General features: G+C 39.2%; 1 protein-coding gene across 1 annotated transcript in view; it reads right to left on the reverse strand.

Moving 5' to 3' along the window:
- The window catches only part of LOC149465918 (solute carrier family 22 member 13-like), a 36,063-nt gene extending 17,400 nt beyond the window's left edge, over positions 1-18,663 (reverse strand). Inside the window, exons 1-6 of the mRNA XM_089673221.1 lie at positions 18,274-18,663; positions 15,623-15,726; positions 9,468-9,622; positions 8,890-9,058; positions 7,322-7,442; positions 4,424-4,518 (exon numbers count right to left, since the gene is read on the reverse strand). Of these exons, the coding sequence (XP_089529347.1) occupies positions 4,424-4,518; positions 7,322-7,442; positions 8,890-9,058; positions 9,468-9,622; positions 15,623-15,726; positions 18,274-18,648 (1,019 nt within the window). The 5' untranslated portion in view covers positions 18,649-18,663. The remainder of the gene's footprint in view (positions 1-4,423; positions 4,519-7,321; positions 7,443-8,889; positions 9,059-9,467; positions 9,623-15,622; positions 15,727-18,273) is intronic.
- Positions 18,664-19,549: the final 886 nt, after the last annotated feature.

Here is a 19,549-nt window from a genome sequence, read left to right on the forward strand (position 1 = left end):
TTCTTCTTTTCATTCTTCTTCTTTTCATTCTTCTTTTCATTCTTCTCATTCTTCTTTTCATTCTTCTCACTCTTCTTCTCATTCTTCTCACTCTTCTTCTCATTCTTCTTTTCATTCTTCTTCTCATTCTTCTTTTCATTCTTCTTCTTTTCATTCTTCTTTTCATTCTTCTTCTTCTTTTCATTCTTCTTTTCATTCTTCTCATTCTTCTTCTTCTTTTCATTCTTCTTTTCATTCTTCTTTTCATTCTTCTTCTCATTCTTCTTTTCATGAAGAAGAAAAGAAGAATGAGAAGAATGAAAAGAAGAATGAAAAGAAGAAGAAGAAGAATGAAAAGAAGAATGAGAAGAAGAAGGAAAAGAAGAATGAAAAGAAGAAGGAAAAGAAGAATGAAAAGAAGAATGAAAAGAAGAAGAAGAATGAAAAGAAGAATGAAAAGAAGAAGAAGAATGAAAAGAAGAAGAATGAAAAGAAGAATGAAAAGAAGAAGAAGAATGAAAAGAAGAAGAAGAAGAATGAAAAGAAAAAGAAGAAGAATGAAAAGAAGAATGAAAAGAAGAAGAAGAATGAAAAGAAGAAGAAGAATGAAAAGAAGAAGAAGAAGAATGAAAAGAAGAATGAGAAGAATGAAAAGAAGAAGAAGAATGAAAAGAAGAATGAAAAGAAGAAGAATGAAAAGAAGAAGAAGAATGAAAAGAAGAATGAGAAGAATGAAAAGATTCTTTTTCTTTTCATTCTTCTTTTCATTCTTCTTCTTCTTTTCATTCTTCTTCTTCTTCTTTTCATTCTTCTTTTCATTCTTCTCATTCTTCTTTTCATTCTTCTCATTCTTCTTTTCATTCTTCTTTTCATTCTTCTTCTCATTCTTCTTTTCATTCTTCTTCTTCTTTTCATTCTTCTTTTCATTCTTCTCATTCTTCTTTTAATTCTTCTTCTCATTCTTCTTTTCATTCTTCTTCTCATTCTTCTTTTCATTCTTCTTCTCATGAAGAAGAAAAGAAGAATGAGAAGAATGAAAAGAAGAAGAATGAAAAGAAGAATGAGAAGAATGAAAAGAAGAATGAAAAGAAGAAGAAGAGGAATGAAAAGAAGAATGAAAAGAAGAATGAAAAGAAGAAGAAGAAGAATGAAAAGAAGAAGAAGAAGAATGAAAAGAAGAATGAAAAGAAGAAGAAGAATGAAAAGAAGAATGAGAAGAATGAAAATAAGAAGAAGAATGAAAATAAGAATGAAAAGAAGAAGAAGAATGAAAAGAAGAAGAAGAAGAATGAAAAGAAGAATGAAAAGAAGAAGAAGAATGAAAAGAAGAATGAAAAGAAGAATGAGAAGAATGAAAAGATTCTTCTTCTTCTTTTCATTCTTCTTCTTCTTTTCAGTCTTCTTTTCATTCTTCTCATTCTTCTTTTCATTCTTCTTCTCATTCTTCTTCTCATTCTTCTTCTTCTTTTCATTCTTCTTTTCATTCTTCTCATTCTTCTTTTCATTCTTCTTCTCATTCTTCTTTTCATTCTTCTTCTTTTCATTCTTCTTTTCATTCTTCTTCTTCTTCTTTTCATTCTTCTTCTTCTTCTTCTTTTCATTCTTCTTTTCATTCTTCTCATTCTTCTTTTCATTCTTCTCCTCATTCTTCTTTTCATTCTTCTTCTCATTCTTCTTTTCATTCTTCTTCTTTTCATTCTTCTTTTCATTCTTCTCATTCTTCTTTTCATTCTTCTTCTCATTCTTCTTTTCATGAAGAAGAAAAGAAGAATGAGAAGAATGAAAAGAAGAATGAAAAGAAGAAGAAGAATGAAAAGAAGAATGAGAAGAAGAATGAAAAGAAGAATGAAAAGAAGAAGTATTCCAGTACAGCAAAAAGTGTATCTGCAGAGAGCTCCGCTATTTCTGACAGTTCTCTGACAGTTCCTTCACATTTACAGCGGTTGAAACATTGTATCTGTTTCCGAATAAAAACATCTGTATCCTAAATGGAAACAAATAGATACAATGTTTCAACCGCTGTACATGTGAAGGAACTGTCAGAGAACTGTCAGAAATAGCGGAGCTCTCTGCAGGGACACTTTTGCCGGCTGATCGGGAAAAATCCGATTCGCGCACCCGAAGTATGCTAATATTCGGATTCGCCGCGAATCGAATTTTTCCTGAAATTCGAAACGAATTCCACTTCGCCTGGTTCGATTCGCTCATCTCTAGTGATTGTTACAAAAATATTATATAAATTTCAAATGATACCAATTAAACTACCAGAAGTATACTTTAGATCAACAAAAAAAATGTTAATAAGAATTATTTGGAGGAATAAGCCAGGAAATTTTATGTAGAAATAAAGAGAAAGGAGGATTGAGAGTCCCAGATTTAAAAAGATATTATAACTCAGTAATAATGGAGAGAATTTTTGACTGGACATATAAAGATGAGAAAAGCTGGGTTAAAATAGAAAATATACTAATGCTAAATTAAGTATAATTGTATGGTTACCTTCACAATACAGAGGATTAGCAGACAGTAAACGTTTGTTAACATTTAATGTTTTAAGAGTTTGGGATGTTTTAAACAAACAGATGGGATGGGAATTTAATTCATTGTTAATGCCCTTAAAGTCCACAGAGTTTTTCCCCCCCGGGCAAAGAAGGTATCACAGGGAAGTGGATTAAGAAGGAAGATGCACAATTAAGGGATATAATGGTGGGGGAGGAAATGGGTTCACTTAAGGAATTTGAAAAAAAAGGAGAAGTTTTTACGAGAATGGATGAGTGGCGTTATTTCCAATTGAAACACTTTATAGGAAAGCTTCCAAAGCCTTTAAGAATAAGAGAGGATTGGAATCCTTTTGAGCACTTATTAGGTATACGGGGAGATGGGAAACACGGACCCTCTAAAATATATAATATTCTCACTGAAATAAATGCAGATACAAGTCCTCCATATATAGAAAAATGGGAAAGAGAAATAGGAATACTAATAGATGCAAAAAAAATAGAGGAAAATGTATAGAATAATCCACGGAAATATAAATATGCAGGAAGTAGAAATGAATTATAAGTGTTTGGCAAGATGGTATATCACACCGAGTGTGGGACACAGATTGAGTGGAGATAATTCACCTTTATGTTGGCGTGGATGTGGAGGTAGAGGCACAATGTATCACATATGGTGGGAGTGTTCTAAAATACAAGAGTATTGGGGGAAAATAGTAAGCTTGATTCAGCAAATTACAGAGGTTGATATTCTAGGAGACCCAGAGATTTGCCTTTTTCATAGTACTAAGCTTTCAGTTAAAAAATACAAAGAATCTAGTTTATTGTACTATTTGAATGCAGCAAAGGGACTGATACCCCAGTATTGGAGGAGACAGGAGGTGCCGAAAATAAAGGACTGGGTGGATAGGGTGGATCAACTATGTAAATTGGAGGAACTTTATCATTAGAATGAAGATAAGATGGAGAGTCACTATAGAAGATGGAACAAATGGGAGAAATTCAAAAAGTCAAGGCTAGCCTTAGAGGTTATGGGAGATTAACATAGCATAATATGGAAACATATTTTGTTCTTCTTTTATAGGGATTACAATCTCCAGAAATGAACAGGAAAATGCAGAGCAGAAGAGGTCAGGGATTGGATGGCGGGGGGGGGGGGGGGGATGGGTGGTATATAGGTAGGGGGAGGGGGGGGAGGGATGAAACAAATGTTTTGATAATATGCTAAGGTTTTAATGAGTATGTCTGTATAACATGTTTATCTGAAAAATGTATAAATATTTACCTAAAAAAAAAGCATGGAGTGCAAGCGTGTGCATGGAGCCTTAAATCCAATTCCAGACAACATCTATAACCTATAGTTTTATATCTTAGTTTTTTTTTTATTGCTGTCTATAATCTTTGACTTTCTACCCCCCCCCCCCTGCCATTGGATCTGGAAGTGAGGGAAAATCCCCTGCAAAAGAGACATAATAAAATGGAAAACATCTTTATGTGTACAGTATTCAAGTGGCTTCAGTAACCTATGCCGGAGCACCAGTATCCCAGCTATGGAGGATTATTGGGGGGGGGTTGTAGCACTGCTTTGTTTACGCTCTATGAAAACATCTCTGTAGTATAGGGAAGACATAGTCCCCCCACTTTTTTTTTTTTTTTTTTTTTTTTTAGATTTTTAGATTTTTTTGTGTCTGTGTCCCTTTAGGCGTATTTCTCTTCTCTCTCTCTCTGCCACTGCCAGAAATGCTAGGGGGTTTGTTTCAAAGTGATTTCTCAGCAAAATAAAGCATGGAGACATGGATGGATGGGTGAGTTTGAATATTAACAATTAATTAAATAGCATTTTCGTCTGTGGGGCTCAGAAGCAGTGCAATTCCACTTTAAGAATTTATATTTAGCATTTTTGAACATCACATTTGTTGAAGTTCAAGCATTAGAAAAGGACTTACCACACAAAGCTCATAACAAGTGTAACTCCTCTAAGGGTTGGAATCCTGAAAAGGTCTAACATGTTTTTCGATGTTGTTTCTTTTTTCTCTTGTAGCTTAGAGACACAATAATATAGAACATCATAAGCTTGATAAATTAATAAAATGGTCAGTGTCATAATCATAGAACTCTTCAGTTCACCTACCCTGAGATTCTCTACAGTATGATGCTATCATTATTCAAAAAGGAGAATTATAACTAGTAACTGGTTGTAGTAGGACATGCATTGCCATAAGGACTGTGGAAAATGCATTTTATTTATTTTTTATTTTTTTGCTGGCTTCAGTTACGTCTGGATAAAATGCTTCTGTGAAAGGCATCCTGTTTTTTTTTTTGGATAGAGTGGTGAGGGGTTCAACCCTCTATCTCTGGATTCATCTCTCTATTTGTACTAGTAACTATTGTCACCAAGACAAAGGTGAATCCCACATTTTAGAGGTGTCGTGAAAGCAAAAGGTGAGAGAAAATTAGTTACTGGTGGAAACAGTCAGCAATGAGAATTCTTCTCTTACTTCCTGTTGTGTTCCCAGGATAGGAAGTGAAAGGGAAGTCCCATACTATGTCCAAAAAAACAATGTTTAGAAAGTTCTCTATGGGAAGATTTGTCCTATGTCCTGTGGACCACTATGACAGAGACAGAAACTAAAGGTAAATACGGAATTTTAAGCTTGTCATCGGAACTATAATAAAGGAGAAATCTTCCAATGGGGGGCACCTGCTCTGGTGACATCTGTCAAAGAGGATTTACCCTAATTTTAGAGAGATTTCCTTTCTGATTTCCTGTTATGTTATGGCTCAGGATACAAAGGGAAATCTCCCCAATGGTACCCTTTCCTTTATCTAACCAGAAGAAAAAGTTTTAGCTATATATTCACATTACATTATGTGTAGTGTAAGCTGACTCATAAGGGGTTATTTACTAAAAATTGGAGAGTTGAAAATCTGGGCCAGCTCTGAATAGAAACTAATTAGCTTCCAGGTTTTATTGCCAAAGCTTAATTGAACAAGCTGAAGTTTGAAACTGATTGGCTACCATGCACAGCTGCATCAGATTCTGAGTGCTCCAGTTTTAGTAAATCTCCCCCGTGCTGTCTCCTGTCCTTGGAGTATATCAGAAATAAGCAAAGCTGAAAAGTTATTCAGCTTGCTGGTACCCACCATGTAATTTCTAGATAGAGCTAGCTGCTACAATAAACAAGTCATAATATTTATAGTGCCTTTACAGCCCCCCCCCATATCACAGCTCCCCTTCTTACCTCACAGTCCCCCTATATCACAGCTCCCCCCTCTCACATCACAGCTTTCTCTCCACATCACAGTTCCCCCTCTCACAAAACAGCCCTCCATATCACAGCACCCCCACTCTCACTTTATGGCCCCCCCATATAACAGCTTCCCCATTCTCAACTGAAAGCCCCCCCCCATTAGCTTCCCCCTTCACAGTGATACCTCAACACAGAATTGCAGAGAGTGGGAAGAATGGCAAGGTGGACTCCTCTTCTGTATGTACTCCCACCTGCCGCTGTTGTTGAATTCACAGCAGGGAAGAGGGCAGGCATTATGGAAGGTCTGCACTTAGGGCAGGAGCTGCCCAACACTTGTTAAAAAGTGAGTGACCCACTTGTTAATTTGAAAAGTTGGGTAAAGCCAGCCATACATGGGTCCAATTACAAAATAATTTTCTTTTGAAAATCTTTTCTGAGAATTTTCATTTGAATTTTGAAATTTTTTGAAAAACAAATGAATTTCTAATCAATGATGGGAGAATCGTGTGAGAAATTTAATTGAAAAAGAAATGAGCATGAGCTTTGACCTGGAAGGAAAGAAAATTCTTGGCCATGAAAATTCTTTTCTATAACAACGTGAAACTCAAGGCTTGGTTGGTCGAATTTTGAATTCAATGGTGGCACCATTGGAATACAAAATGCACGAAATTTCAGAATTTCTAAAGAAAATTCATTTGGAATTTGAGCCATGTATGGCCTGCATGAGCTGTGACCTGGAAAGAAAAGAAAAATTCTTGGCCACGAAAATGCTTTTCTGTAGCAACATGAGGTGAAATTGAAGGCTTTGTTGGTTGAATTTCAATGGTGGCACAATCGGATTACAAAATGCATGAAATTTCCGATTTTCTAAAGAAAAATTGTTCTGAAGTTGAGCCATATATGGCCTGCATTACTCCTGATCCCCCTGTAGACTTGCAGTATCTCCTGCTCTCTTCCCTGCCGTGAGTTCAAAAGCAGCTGTAGCAGCAAAAGGTCCACCCTGCCATCCCTCCTACCCTCAGCAATGCTGCAATTATTACCAGGAGAGGAGTCCACTCAGGATGCTAAGTGGTGTAGCCGCGGTCCAGACAGCACTGTCACTCGGTCTGTGTCCAGACCGCGGTTTGCCATTTAGTGACGCCTGCTTCAAAATAAACCCCTTTTCCTTTCCCACATTAGCTACATAAAAGTTTATGTAGAGAGCTGAAGGGTGGGATGGAGAAGCTGGACCTGCACAGACTGTAATTAGACACTCTTCGAGGAGGTTAGGGCTATGATGTACATGGAGGGAGGGGACTGAGCTAGCAAATTGACTCTTCCTGGAGTAGTCAAATTTTGTAGCCAGTTCAAAAGCACCCTGCAAGTGAATACAGAATTGTTTATGGAAAAGAAAAACAGTGCAAGTAAGCATTTAAATTACTTGTTTGTGCTTGTATCTGCATTCTTTTCCATTGGTGACAGGCTCTCTTTAAAATGCTGAGTCTCAGGGTCAAGCCATGCCTATTCAATACCCAGACTAAGGTCTAGATTTGCTATGTGTTGTGTAAGGTCATTTTCTGTATGATATTGTGCAAAAACATGAATTCTTGGTACCTGTGTAAACAATTCCTCTGAAAACTTCTTTTTATTGACTGACGCTGCTTTTCGGAGGATTTCTTTGGCTCGTTCATGTTTTCCTTTAGTTAAAAGCCATCTGGGAGATTCTGGGAGAATCCTGCAAGAGTGTAATTTTAGAAGTTGGGAACAATAAACTGCATGCTCCAAAAATGTTCTTACATTTGGGGCAGGTGGGAAATGTCCCGCAGACAGGCCTCAGCCTGAGGGAACCTCAGATAGGCCTGCAGAGGAAAGTTTCAGGAGATGGCAGGCTGCCTAGAATTACATGATCTAATCACACATCTTTCTCAAGTAAGCATTAAAATGTATGGATAACCAAAACTTTTTTTTCTTAGTTTTGGATAGAGAGAGGAATGGCTAAAGCCAATCAGTTTGTGAGTTTTCCCTTCACTTCTTGTCTCTGAGACCTCTAGTCTTGGGCAGGCTATAGATTATGCGATTTTCTTTCCTGTAACCACAGGTTGAAGAAAAGAAAATCACTCAATTCCTCCATCAACACAGTTAGAATTCCTGCCGCGGAGCTATTGTATTCTTCTGGTGGGGACATGGGAGTCCACCCCTGCCAGGAGAACACAATGATTATTGCTAGCGGCTATAGCTGCTGTAGTGTTTGTAAGGGTCTTTACTAATCCCCATAGTCTAGAAAAACATATAAGAGGGCTAAAGCTGAACTCCAGCCTTACCTTCACTTGTACAAGTTACTCTTCTGAACTGAAATGACTTACTGCACATTGTAAATTTTCACAGTGTGCATTAGAAGCTGCAGCAAATCAAAAAAAGCTTGCCTCATTTCCTGGCAGAAGGATGTCCAGCAGCATGTACTTTATTCCTCAGCAGCCTAACTGTCCCTGGCCCTCCCCTTTCATTTATTGGATTTCAATCATGGAGTATCCTGCTGGCCACTCCCACCAACACTAATATGCCTGCATTGCATAGAGAGGCACAGAGACCCATTGATGAATCTAAAATATAAGTAAAAAACCTGTTATTTAAAAAAAAAACATCTACAACATGGACACAAAAAAGATGAGTTCCATTCAACCCTTATTCTATTAAAAAAGCAGTTTTATTTCTGACTTGCTGTTGTAGATTTTATCTCACTTCCTCGCAGATCAAACCTTTATCACCAGGACAGGAACTGAAGGGAAATGTCTCTAATGTAGCCACAAATAGCAGTGAAAACCTGACAGAGGTTCTAACTCTTCCCTACTCTAGTCAAAACTACAATAAACTTTGGCTTAACATACACTTGAATGTACCTTATGCAGTATAATGTGTTAAAGGGTAAGTTTGCCTTTTAAAAAATAAATAAATGCACATAAGTGAATACTTATGTACATGTGTTTTTTTCGTTTTTTATTTTTAATAAATTGCAAAGATTTAAAAATGAACTTTTTTCACGTTGTCATTTTTGGGTATTGTTTGTAGAATGTTGAGGAAAAAAATGAATTTAATCCATTTTGAAATAAGGCTGTAACATAAGAAAATGTGGCAAAAGTTAAGTGCTGTGAATACTTTCTGGATGTACTGTACATGATACTCACCAGATGTAGAAAAATAAAAGGGCAGTTGGGGCTGAGCAAACTATCTGCAACAACCTCCAGTTCCTGATGCCATAACCAAATCCTGCCAAAACCATCTGTCCAACTGCAAAACAAACATGGCCACTGATGGTGGCGTAGGCACGTTGTGACGATCCCACCCACTCAGCAACTGAAATAAAAATTATTTAATGAAAAAGTTATCACACATTTTCTTTTTGCTTTAACAATATTGTACACAATTACAAGAATGGCCAGAGCAAAAAAAAAAAACAGACATTCCAAACTTGTTTAGAGGTTCACAATGTATATTGCTGTTCTCTTTTGGATTAACATAATTGAAAATAAGTGAATCACTTGTCATACTGCAGTCTCCTAAGTGATGTATAAAACACCATTATGGGAGTCTGGGAGTCTTTTATTTATGATAAGAGGATTGCATGGGATGGTAACCCCTCCATATCACTACACATAAGGCCCCAATCAAATAGGGAAATTCCTTTTTTATTGCTTTAAAATAAACAACATATATTAGAAGGTGACTAACTCAACTATAAAGTAACAAGTCTCATGCCAATTACCTAACACAAGATTGTTGATCAGGACCCCCGACATGGCCATTCCCACAACGCACCGCAAGGCTGTATAGAAGTAAAAATCTGACACAAACGCTGCTCCAACACCAAACGCCATCATCAATAACATTGAGATCAATATGACCGGACGTCTCCCAATCCTTTAAAACAAAGCATTACTTATTCCAAAAATATTGACGTTTTTAAGCGATTTTTGTCTACAAAATTATTAGAGGCATATTGGACATGAGACCAACTTTGGAGCTGAAACTCTAGAAGCAATGTGAATCCCTGAAATAGAGAACTGAAAATCATATTAATGTATCCAATATACAGGGCTGGATTTACCCTTAGGCACAGCAAGCCTTCGCCTATGGGGCACAGAGACAAAGAGGCAGCTCTTTACTTTAGGCCTCGCTCACACAGGTGTACTAAAAGTGTTACTAAACCCACAACAGTAAAATCAGTCTGTGTATGCAGTAAAGCATGCTTGTTATACTCACTGTGGAGCCTAAGGGGTAATCCTTCACACTGTGTAAAAAAGATGTTTGATACGGTCTTCTCAGATTCTCCCCTTCTTCTACTGTCCCCAATCTATCTGCTGATAGAACAGAGCCTTGGGGGCAGGCTGCACATGCTCAGTTTGGTGTGTATTGCTAGAGAGTTTTTTTTTCTTGGGAGAGTGCATGTGATCAGCACAGGGCTAATCAGCACTGTCCAGACAGAGCAGGGGTGGCGAACACGCGGCTCTCGAGCTGCATGCGGCTCCCAGCCAAAATGAATGTGGCTCTTTGCTCTTACTTCTTTGATCTTACCTGTTCCTCTATCCAGCGGCGCGCTGTCTTCCGGCTTCTGTAGTGTGGGCACTGGGCATGACAGCCGGGTGCCAAGTGCAAGAAGCGGTGCTTTTTGTGAATGGTAAGGCGGTACCTGGGACACATGACAGATCCCAGAAGCCGCCGGACCAATCACAAAGTACAAGTGCTTCTCGCTCATGCGCACTGGGCACCCGGCTGTCATGCCGAGCGCCATTACAGAAGCCGGGAAGACAGCGCGCGGCTGGATCGAGGAACAGGTAAGATCAAACAAAAACTCTGCGGAAGTAAGAGCGGGTACCTGTCAAATTCAGGTACCCGCTCCCCACCTCCCCAAAGGTCAGCAGTCATCTGTACTGTCCGCAGTCTCTGGTCATCCCTGTGCTGTCCGCAGTCTCTGGTCATCCCTGTGCTGTCCGCAGTCTCTGGTCATCCCTGTGCTGTCCGCAGTCTCTGGTCATCCCTGTGTTTTGTAAGGGGAAGAAAGTGTTATGGTGAATAATATGGTTTTAATTATGTGTTTTTGTGTGAGTGTTTGTCTGTTTTGGCAGGTCACTGCGTGGTGTGGCTCTCTGACTTTCACAGTTTAAAATTTTGGCTCTTTGTGTCTAACTTGTTCGCCACCCCTGAGACAGAGGGTCAGGGATTATGCAACCTCATAGGACAATCAGGGGAGAATGAAAACTCCTCCTACAAGGATGGTTTCACAGTTTGGTTGAGAGCGCAAGCAAAATGTGACAGTCACATTTCTGCCATGTGATGGGAATGTAACTGTTTTTAAAACTGCTATATTGATGCGCTTATTTCCACTGTAATTTGGGAACAGTGCCTGTATCTGTGCATAGAACACCTGTAAAAACACGGCCCTTCGCACAGACGTATGCTTAAGTATGCCAGTGTGATCGGGGTCTTATAGTTATCAGCCTAACATTTTTTGATCATTAGTAGAAATAAAGTCAGCTCAAATAAGCAGAGGGGTGCTCCCCTGGGTTCCCAAGGTTGTGTGCCTACATGCTCCAGTGATGGAACTCCAGCTTTGTTCATAAGACAATCTGTTGAGTGTCGCACCTACAGTACTCTGTACTTCTGGAAGTTAGGTTGGGACTGTGCTCCTCGTGCTCCAATTCATCTGTTTTTAATGCATTGTGTATACTATGACTTATAATAGCTCAGGGGTGGCTCTGAACCCGTATCAGAAAACAGTGGCTATGGAATAAAGTGGTTAATCTGGTAGGATGATTGTAGGACCTGCTTTGTGGGAGCACATAACTTCCCAAAAAGATTGCATTGCACCAACGCAACAGTACCGCTGCAGATAAGGGCTCACACATGATGGACAGAGTGAGGCCAAGTTGTTGGGTTTTACTGTTCACATTCTAGTTAATAATTGTATTTGTTTTAGAGTTGTTTACTTTTTTTATTTGGAAAAAATCTAATAAACAATTTTGTAAAAAATAGACCATAATGAATCAGAAAAGAGACACAACCTCCTTTCCCTCCAATCACCTTTAGCTTTAGAGAAGCAATCAGCAAGTATGTAGGTATTGCTGGGCGTTCTTGATAGAAGCTTCAGCGTGTTTTGTAAACTGAGTGTCATAGCTTCAGTCTGTATTAAATGTTTGTAAAATAAAGATTTTAACAAAAAAGTTAAAAATAAAAAATATCTGTTTATGTGTGCCATTTCACTCTACATGCAGGTGAGGCTCTGATAGAGTTGGGATCCTTTTCTACTATGAACCATCATCAACTTGCCAAATCTTTAGCAATCCCTAAAAACTTGGAGTCATACAACATCCGTTCAGGTCTATGACCCTTTTACATGTCACAGCAAAATAGTGGAGCGTTCTAGTTATACAGCACTTGGCTTCTTTTGTAAGACAGAGATGTGTGTTGCAGACTGAATTTCACATAGCACTCCACTGAGTTGCCAGGATTTGTCAGTGATATTAGCCGGAAACTTGTGAAAGTTCACAATAGTATAGTCTCCCTTTGAAGTTGACCATTTCCCACTTCTGTATGTGTCTCAGGGAGTAATAAAGTCCTCGGATCAGTATAAAGGCCAGGCATCTAGCATTCCAGAAGTAGTCGTCAACAGTGGCAGCCTCCCTGTTCTCCCAGTACAGGGTTCATTTAAGGTGCTGACCATTGTATGTCATTGTACACAAACAACAGAAAACGTATTGGAAACCCAACTGAACCATTAATTTTGAAGCTGTACTCCAGACAAAAAAAGTCAAAGATAAATAGCCCATAAAAAAATAAAGATAACTTTTTCTGCAATATGCATCTTCAAACCACAGATTTCCACAACAGTGATTTTTTTCTGTAGATAGATGTCCTTAGTCTGATGTCCAGCATCATTCAACCCTCATCCGCTGAGCCCCAGTTATCCTGGACCCATCCTAGCCTTTGCCTGGACAGTCTGAGTCTACTGAGAAGCGGCACAGGGTCACTCTGGTTTCTTCTCCTATCAGCATGTTCAGTCAGTACATAAACTGATCAGCTTCATGTCTTGTTACTTCCTCTCAAACTGCAAGAGGCTGATACCAGTGTCAAATTTGGGTACTTACACTACTTGAATGTAACCAAGACAGTAGATGTAATAATGATCACAGAGATGCATTCATTTGTGTATTTTATATTTCCTTGGAGTTCAGCTTTAATCATAATAATGCAAGGTGAGCAGACAAACTTCATGAGAAGTGTTGTTGATTGGGCCGCAAGGGGCACGTGAGACCACTGAGCTCTGCGTTGAAGCATTTTTCTAATCTCTGGAGAGCTGGCAGTCCAGGGGACTTCAGTAAAGGCTGCAGCATGCTTGTACGTTAAGATCTCTTTCAGACAGCAGTAAAAACGGGTGGCTGAGCTGCAGTTAAGTTAAAAAGGGTTGTGCAGCAACTGCTTGTAATGCATGCATGTGGTGGGGTAGTGTGGGCTTACAGGGTTAAAGTGTTAGTAAACCCCGGACCCTGCATTCACTATATCTGGTCTCCCACAGTACATACAACATGGAAATGCTATTATTTTAGTAAATATAAACTGCCAAATACCTTTTCTCATCAGCAGTATATAGCAGTCTTGTAACTTCAGCTGAGCACTGGTAAAGCTTGTAGGAGGAGTTTTCTTTCTGCTATAGGAGGATGTAGAAACCCTGACCCCTGTCTGGACAGTACTGATTGGCCCTGTGCTGATCACATGCATTCTCCCAAGAAAAAAAAAACCTCTCTAGCAATACACACTAAACTGAACATGTGCAGAAGGGCTACAGGTTCAGTATGTCCTATCAGCGTGGACATTTGAACAAGAGGAGGGGCAGAGAAGTCAGGATCAAACAGCCTTTTTACACAATGCAGAGGATTAACCCCTTAGGTTCCACAGTGAGTATAACACGCATACTTTACTGCATATACAGTGGGGATCGAAAGTTTGGGCACCCCAGCTAAAAATTTGTATTAATGTGCATAAAGAAGCCAAGGAAAGATGGAAAAATCTCCAAAAGGCATCAAATTACAGATTAGACATTCTTATAATATGTCAACAAAAGTTAGATTTTATTTCCATCATTTACACTTTCAAAATAACAGAAAACAAAAAAATGGCGTCTGCAAAAGTTTGGGCACCCTGCAGAATTTATAGCATGCACTGCCCCCTTTGCCAAGCTGGGACCTGCCAGTGTCATGGATTGTTCTCAATCATCGTCTGGGAAGACCAGGTGATGTCATTCTCAAAGGTTTTAAATGCCCAGACTCATCTGCCCCAACAATCAGCACCATGGGTTCTTCTAAGCAGTTGTCCAGAAAACTGAAACTGAAAATAGTTGACGCTCACAAAGCTGGAGAAGGCTATAAGAAGATAGCAAAGCGTTTTCAGATGTCAATATCCTCTGTTTGGAATGTAATTAAGAAATGGCAGTCATCAGGAACAGTGGAAGTTAAAGCAAGATCTGGAAGACCAAGAAAATATCAGACAGAACAGCTCGCAGGATTGTGAGAAAAACAATTCAAAACCCACGTTTGACTGCACGATCCCTCCAGAAAGATCTGGAGGACACTGGAGTTGCGGTACACTATTCCACTATAAAGAGATACTTGTACAAATATGGTCTTCATGGAAGAGTCATCAGAAGAAAACCTCTTCTACGTCCTCACCACAAAAATCATCATTTGAGCTTTGCAAATGAACATATAGACGAGCCTGATGCATTTTGGAAACAAGTTCTGTGGACCGATGAGGTTAAAATTGAACTTTTTGGCCGGAATGAGCAAAGGTACGTTTGGAGAAGAAGGGGCACAGAATTTAATGAAAAGAACCTCTGTCCAACTGTTAAGCATGGGGTTGGATCAATCATGCTTTGGGGTTGTGTTGCAGCCAGTGGCACAGGGAACATCTCACGAGTAGAAGGAAAAATGGATTCAATAAAATTTCAGCAAATTTTGGATGGTAACTTGATGCCATCTGTGAAAAAGCTGAAGTTAAAGAGAGGATGGCTTCTACAAATGGATAATGATCCTAAATACACCTCGAAATCCACGGGGGATTACATCAAGAGGCGTAAACTGAAGGTTTTGCCATGGCCTTCACAATCTCCTGACCTCAACATAATTGAAAATCTATGGATAGACCTTAAAAGAGCAGTGCGTGACAGACAGCCCAGAAATCTCAAAGAACTGGAAGACTTTTGTAAGGAAGAATGGGCAAAGATACCTCAAACAAGAATTGAAAGACTCTTGGCTGGCTACAAAAAGCGTTTACAAGCTGTGATACTTGCCAAAGGGGGCAGTACAAGATATTAACTCTGCAGGGTGCCCAAACTTTTGCAGACGCCATTTTTTTGTTTTCTGTTATTTTGAAAGTGTAAATGATGGAAATAAAATCTAACTTTTGTTGACATATTATAAGAATGTCTAATCCGTAATTTGATGCCTTTTGGAGATTTTTCCATCTTTCCTTGGCTTCTTTATGCACATTAATACAAATTTTTAGCTGGGGTGCCCAAACTTTCGATCCCCACTGTACAGACTGATTTTACTGCTGTGGGTTTAGAAGCACTTTAAATCAGGCGATGCGGAGGTGATATAATGCTTCCTCACTGCCTGTCAAAACACTGAAAAGCATTCTATGTCAGAGGGCACCATAATCTACTACTTGTGTGAAATAGCCCTATATAAAAAAGCCCAAAAATTAAAATGGCAATCACATCCTTGACTGTTTATGCAGCCTGACTGTGTTACAGCTATTAATACTGAGGGTTCATTTGGACTTTAACTCTTTATTCTTTAAATGCTTAAAGCACCAATTTATTTTTTTCTATTGATCATTAAAATAGAGAGAAAGAAGTTTGCTTACCAATCCCCTAACGGTCCAAAAATAATGGATCCTATTAGGAGCCCCGCCATATAAACAGACTGTGAAATATCCGTTAATTCTTTTCTGTGGCAGACAAGATTAAACTAAATAAAGAGATAAGGTTGAATTAGTTTATACCTTTGTTCTGTATCATATGGATTTAATGATAGATATGCATAGAGTGTGCACTAAAGTACAGTTAACATACCGGAGAAGGGGAGATCAGTAGTAGACTGTCAGTATCGGAAACATCCTCAGTCCACTGCTCAGTTTTGAAGATTTAACTTAGAATTGTCTTTGTACTGATCAAATGTACCATAAAATCTATTTGTCTTTGCATGTTTAATTCAACATTTTTTTTTTACTTGCTAAAGTGTGCCCATTCATCAAACAAGCTGAATATAGAAGTGTGCATTGGTACAGTAGCAGTGAGTGCAGGGGCAGGCAAGGAGTGGAGGGGCAAGTTAAGTGGAGGCATGTGGGAAGCAGGAGAGGAGAATGGGGGCCAGGTCAGTAGTGAAAGTGGGGGTTGATGTACAGGTGTCGGGGTTCAGGCATGGTGGTGAGAACTGGGATGCAGGCCCAGTGATGACAGATGTGCTGGCACAGTGCTGTTGAGGAGGGCTTGCAGGTGTAGCAGCAAGTGGTGTCTCCACCAAGGAGCTGCCAACTGTAGCTGCAGATGCCAGTGCATGCCTCTTGGCCAGCAGCATAGGTTGGGCAAAGTGGTTGGTGGTGTTTGCTTCCAGACTGGAGATTACAGTGTCTCGATGAGCCTCAGAAGAAGCGAGGGGATGGGAAGATGATGTGAGCAAAGTTGGCCAGAAATTAGAGGCCATGTCCATTGTATTTCCTGTACTTTTCTTTTACAATATGTATAGGATGCATTATTTAATTTTTCTTACGAAACCCTTTACAAATGAACACAACGTCTCCTCAATAATATACATGTATGTATATTTCTTTTGTTAAAGAATGCGCCATAATTGGATTGCCTTGTGCTCTTTAAAAACAGTACCGAGCATACCTATTTCAGCAGCACACTGTCCTTAGAAATGATGTTAAACATTTAATTAAGCTTCATTTGTTCACATTTTCTGTGCGTAACACACAGTGGGGCTGATTTACTAAAGGCAAATAGTCTGTACATTTTGCAAGTGCAGTTGAGCAGTTGAACTCTGCTGATGTCCAATCATGTACAAGCAAAAAAATTTTTTTTTTTAATTTTCCTTGCATGTTATTGGATATTCATTGTAAAGTGAAGCTTTACCTCATTTACTAAGCTCTGGGGCAACTGCACTTGCAAAGTGCACCGTCTATTTGCCTTTAATAAATCAATCCCAATATGTTCCCTTTATTAATTATTAATAAAGACCTATCAGCTTCTGAGCAACTATTCCTTCTTTTCATAAAGTTGCCATATCCTTTGTACTCACTGCCATGGTTGTAGAAATTGGATCTTTGGGATACCGTTTGCTGTGGAAGGGTCTATTTGAAGTGGTTAATTGAAAGTTACTAAAGACATTCCTCAGGTTTACTGGGTACCGTAAGTGTAAAATGATGTCTGAAAAAATGTCACCAATATTGTTTAGAAACTCTGCCCATATTACTTTAGTGCATTTGCAGTTTTTTGTGTTTTCTTTGTGTTTTAGAAGACATTCTGCCATAATCCCACTGACGTATTGTATAGGCTTCTAGGCCCAACATGTACTACATAGAGATTTAAGTTACTTTAATCTCAAATACTTCTCTGGGAGGCGTCAGTTGTTCTATAAATGCACTAGTATCCTGCCTTGCTGTTCATTCATGGTATGGCCCACTTTGTGAGCTCCCTAGAAAAGATGTTAGCTCATGTCTTTGCACACAGGAGTTCTGCCTCTCTGCTCTGTCTTGGTATGTGTTCTCCCATGTAAAGGTGCCTATTCTTTATAGTAGATGGGAAGAATTTAACATGGCTTAACTCACTGCTTCAATGTTCCTAAGACCTGGTTCACATATATGCAATCTGAGCAGCACAATTCAGATTATATTTGGAATAGCATGAGAGGGTGTTCACATACAGTATATGGGGTACATCTGGTTTCTGTAAAAAATTGCAGTGTGCGAGTTTTAGTAGTGTGATCCAAATATATATTGCATAAAGTTCAGCGAAGCCCGCATGTGATGGAAAGCCACACAAGATTTGCTCTGGCAGCATCACAGTTCAAAACAGAGCGTTTTTGAACCACAGATATGTGAACGTAAATTGAAAGTGTTGGCCACTGGCTTGAACTGGTCCAGTGTGCTATGCAGAACCTCTCCTGCCCTCCCTACCAACATAGTATTTAGCACATCTGGTTTGTATTGCCACTAAATAAACACATTGGACTGTTCCCCAACAAGAAAGCATTTTTGGTTTTCTATGGTAACATAATTTTTTATGTACAGTTCTGATCACAAAAAGGTTGCAGAATGAATGTACATGTTCAGTATATATCGTATAAATATAAGAGCAAAAAAAAAAGTTAAAGAAAGATTTAGATTCACATTGGTCTTTACCTACTGATTAACAGTGGAAATACATTTTTTTTTAATAAAATAAGGAAGCCTTTATTTTAAACTTCTGAGATGAATAGGTAAGAGTTATTAAGATTAGGCATATTTTAACAGACCTCAGTGACCAACGTTGACTTCTGATGTGTTGTATCGTATACCCATCCATCCTGGCAGACTTCTGTGCTGTTGAGTCCATACCTTTCAATAGATTCAATATCCCAGTCTTCTGGAGTGTACATAACGCATTGCTCATAGCTGCCCTCTGTATTGCGAGGTATAGTTAAATTCAACTGATGTTCCTCAGTTACATTTGGATTCTTCTTTAAGATCCAGCTGGTATTACAATGATGAGGCACTGATATTCCCATAAACACTTGCCCAAACATGTGGAAGGTATTAAAGAAACTGAGGAAACACAGCATAACCACCAATATTTTCTGAAATCGACCATATTCCCCAACATTCTTAAGGATTTCCCCAAACTCTGTCATAGTGAGGTCTAAGAGAATGACACGAATCAGGCAGAAAGACATTAATATTTAATCCTAGTCAATGAGTTACCTTAATAAAGGCAAAGTCTCACTTTTAGTTCCAGTTACTCTTTGCCAAATCATTTGAACAAAGTTAAAAAAAATATACTAAAGCCTAATGTTCGCTACCATAATGAATGTCCAAGGGCCATATACATCACATACATTAGTGGTGACCAGGCCAAGTTCTCAAGGTCCCTTTTTGCTGTACATGTGTTACAGTTCCTTTTACAGAATAACAAGATGTAATTAATGTTCTCTTACACAGATTACAGATATATACAGCTTCTCTACAGAGCACTGAAGAAAAAAATTGTACTCCCGGTGAGGCAGCTCTTTAAGACTAGGGTTAGGAACTGTAATATGGACAAACCAAGCAAGTACAAAATTGTTCCTTTGGAAATTTAAAGTGGATTATTAATAATGGATTAGGTAGAATAATGATAAAGAGAACTCCAATGTTGAGCAAGGTAGGAAGGGTGGTTGGGATTAAGGGAGGGAGGTTGGTTGGGTTTAAGGGAGGGAGGGGTGGGTGGAAGGGAGGGGTAGAAGGATGGGAGGGAGGGGTGGATGGGTGGAAGGGAGGGGTGGATGGGTGGAAGGAAGCGAGGGAGGGGTGGAATAAAGCGAGGAAGGGGTGGAATAAAGCAAGGGAGGGGTGGAATAAAGCGAGGGAGGGGTGGATGGGTGGAAGGAAGCGAGGGAGGGGTGGATGGGTGGAAGGAAGAGAGGGAGGGGTGGATGAGTGGAAGGAAGGGGTGGAAGGAAGCGAGGGAGGTGTGGGTGGAAGGGAGGGGTGGGAGGGTGGAAGGAAGGGAGGTGTGGGTGGAAGGAAAGTAGGAAGGGAGGTGTGGGTGGAAGG

The sequence above is a fragment of the Staurois parvus genome, unplaced genomic scaffold, assembly GCF_062004578.1.
Source record: "Staurois parvus isolate SC_StPar_1 unplaced genomic scaffold, SC_StPar_1.0 ptg000136l, whole genome shotgun sequence".
In the NCBI taxonomy this organism is placed as follows: Eukaryota; Metazoa; Chordata; class Amphibia; order Anura; family Ranidae; genus Staurois; species Staurois parvus.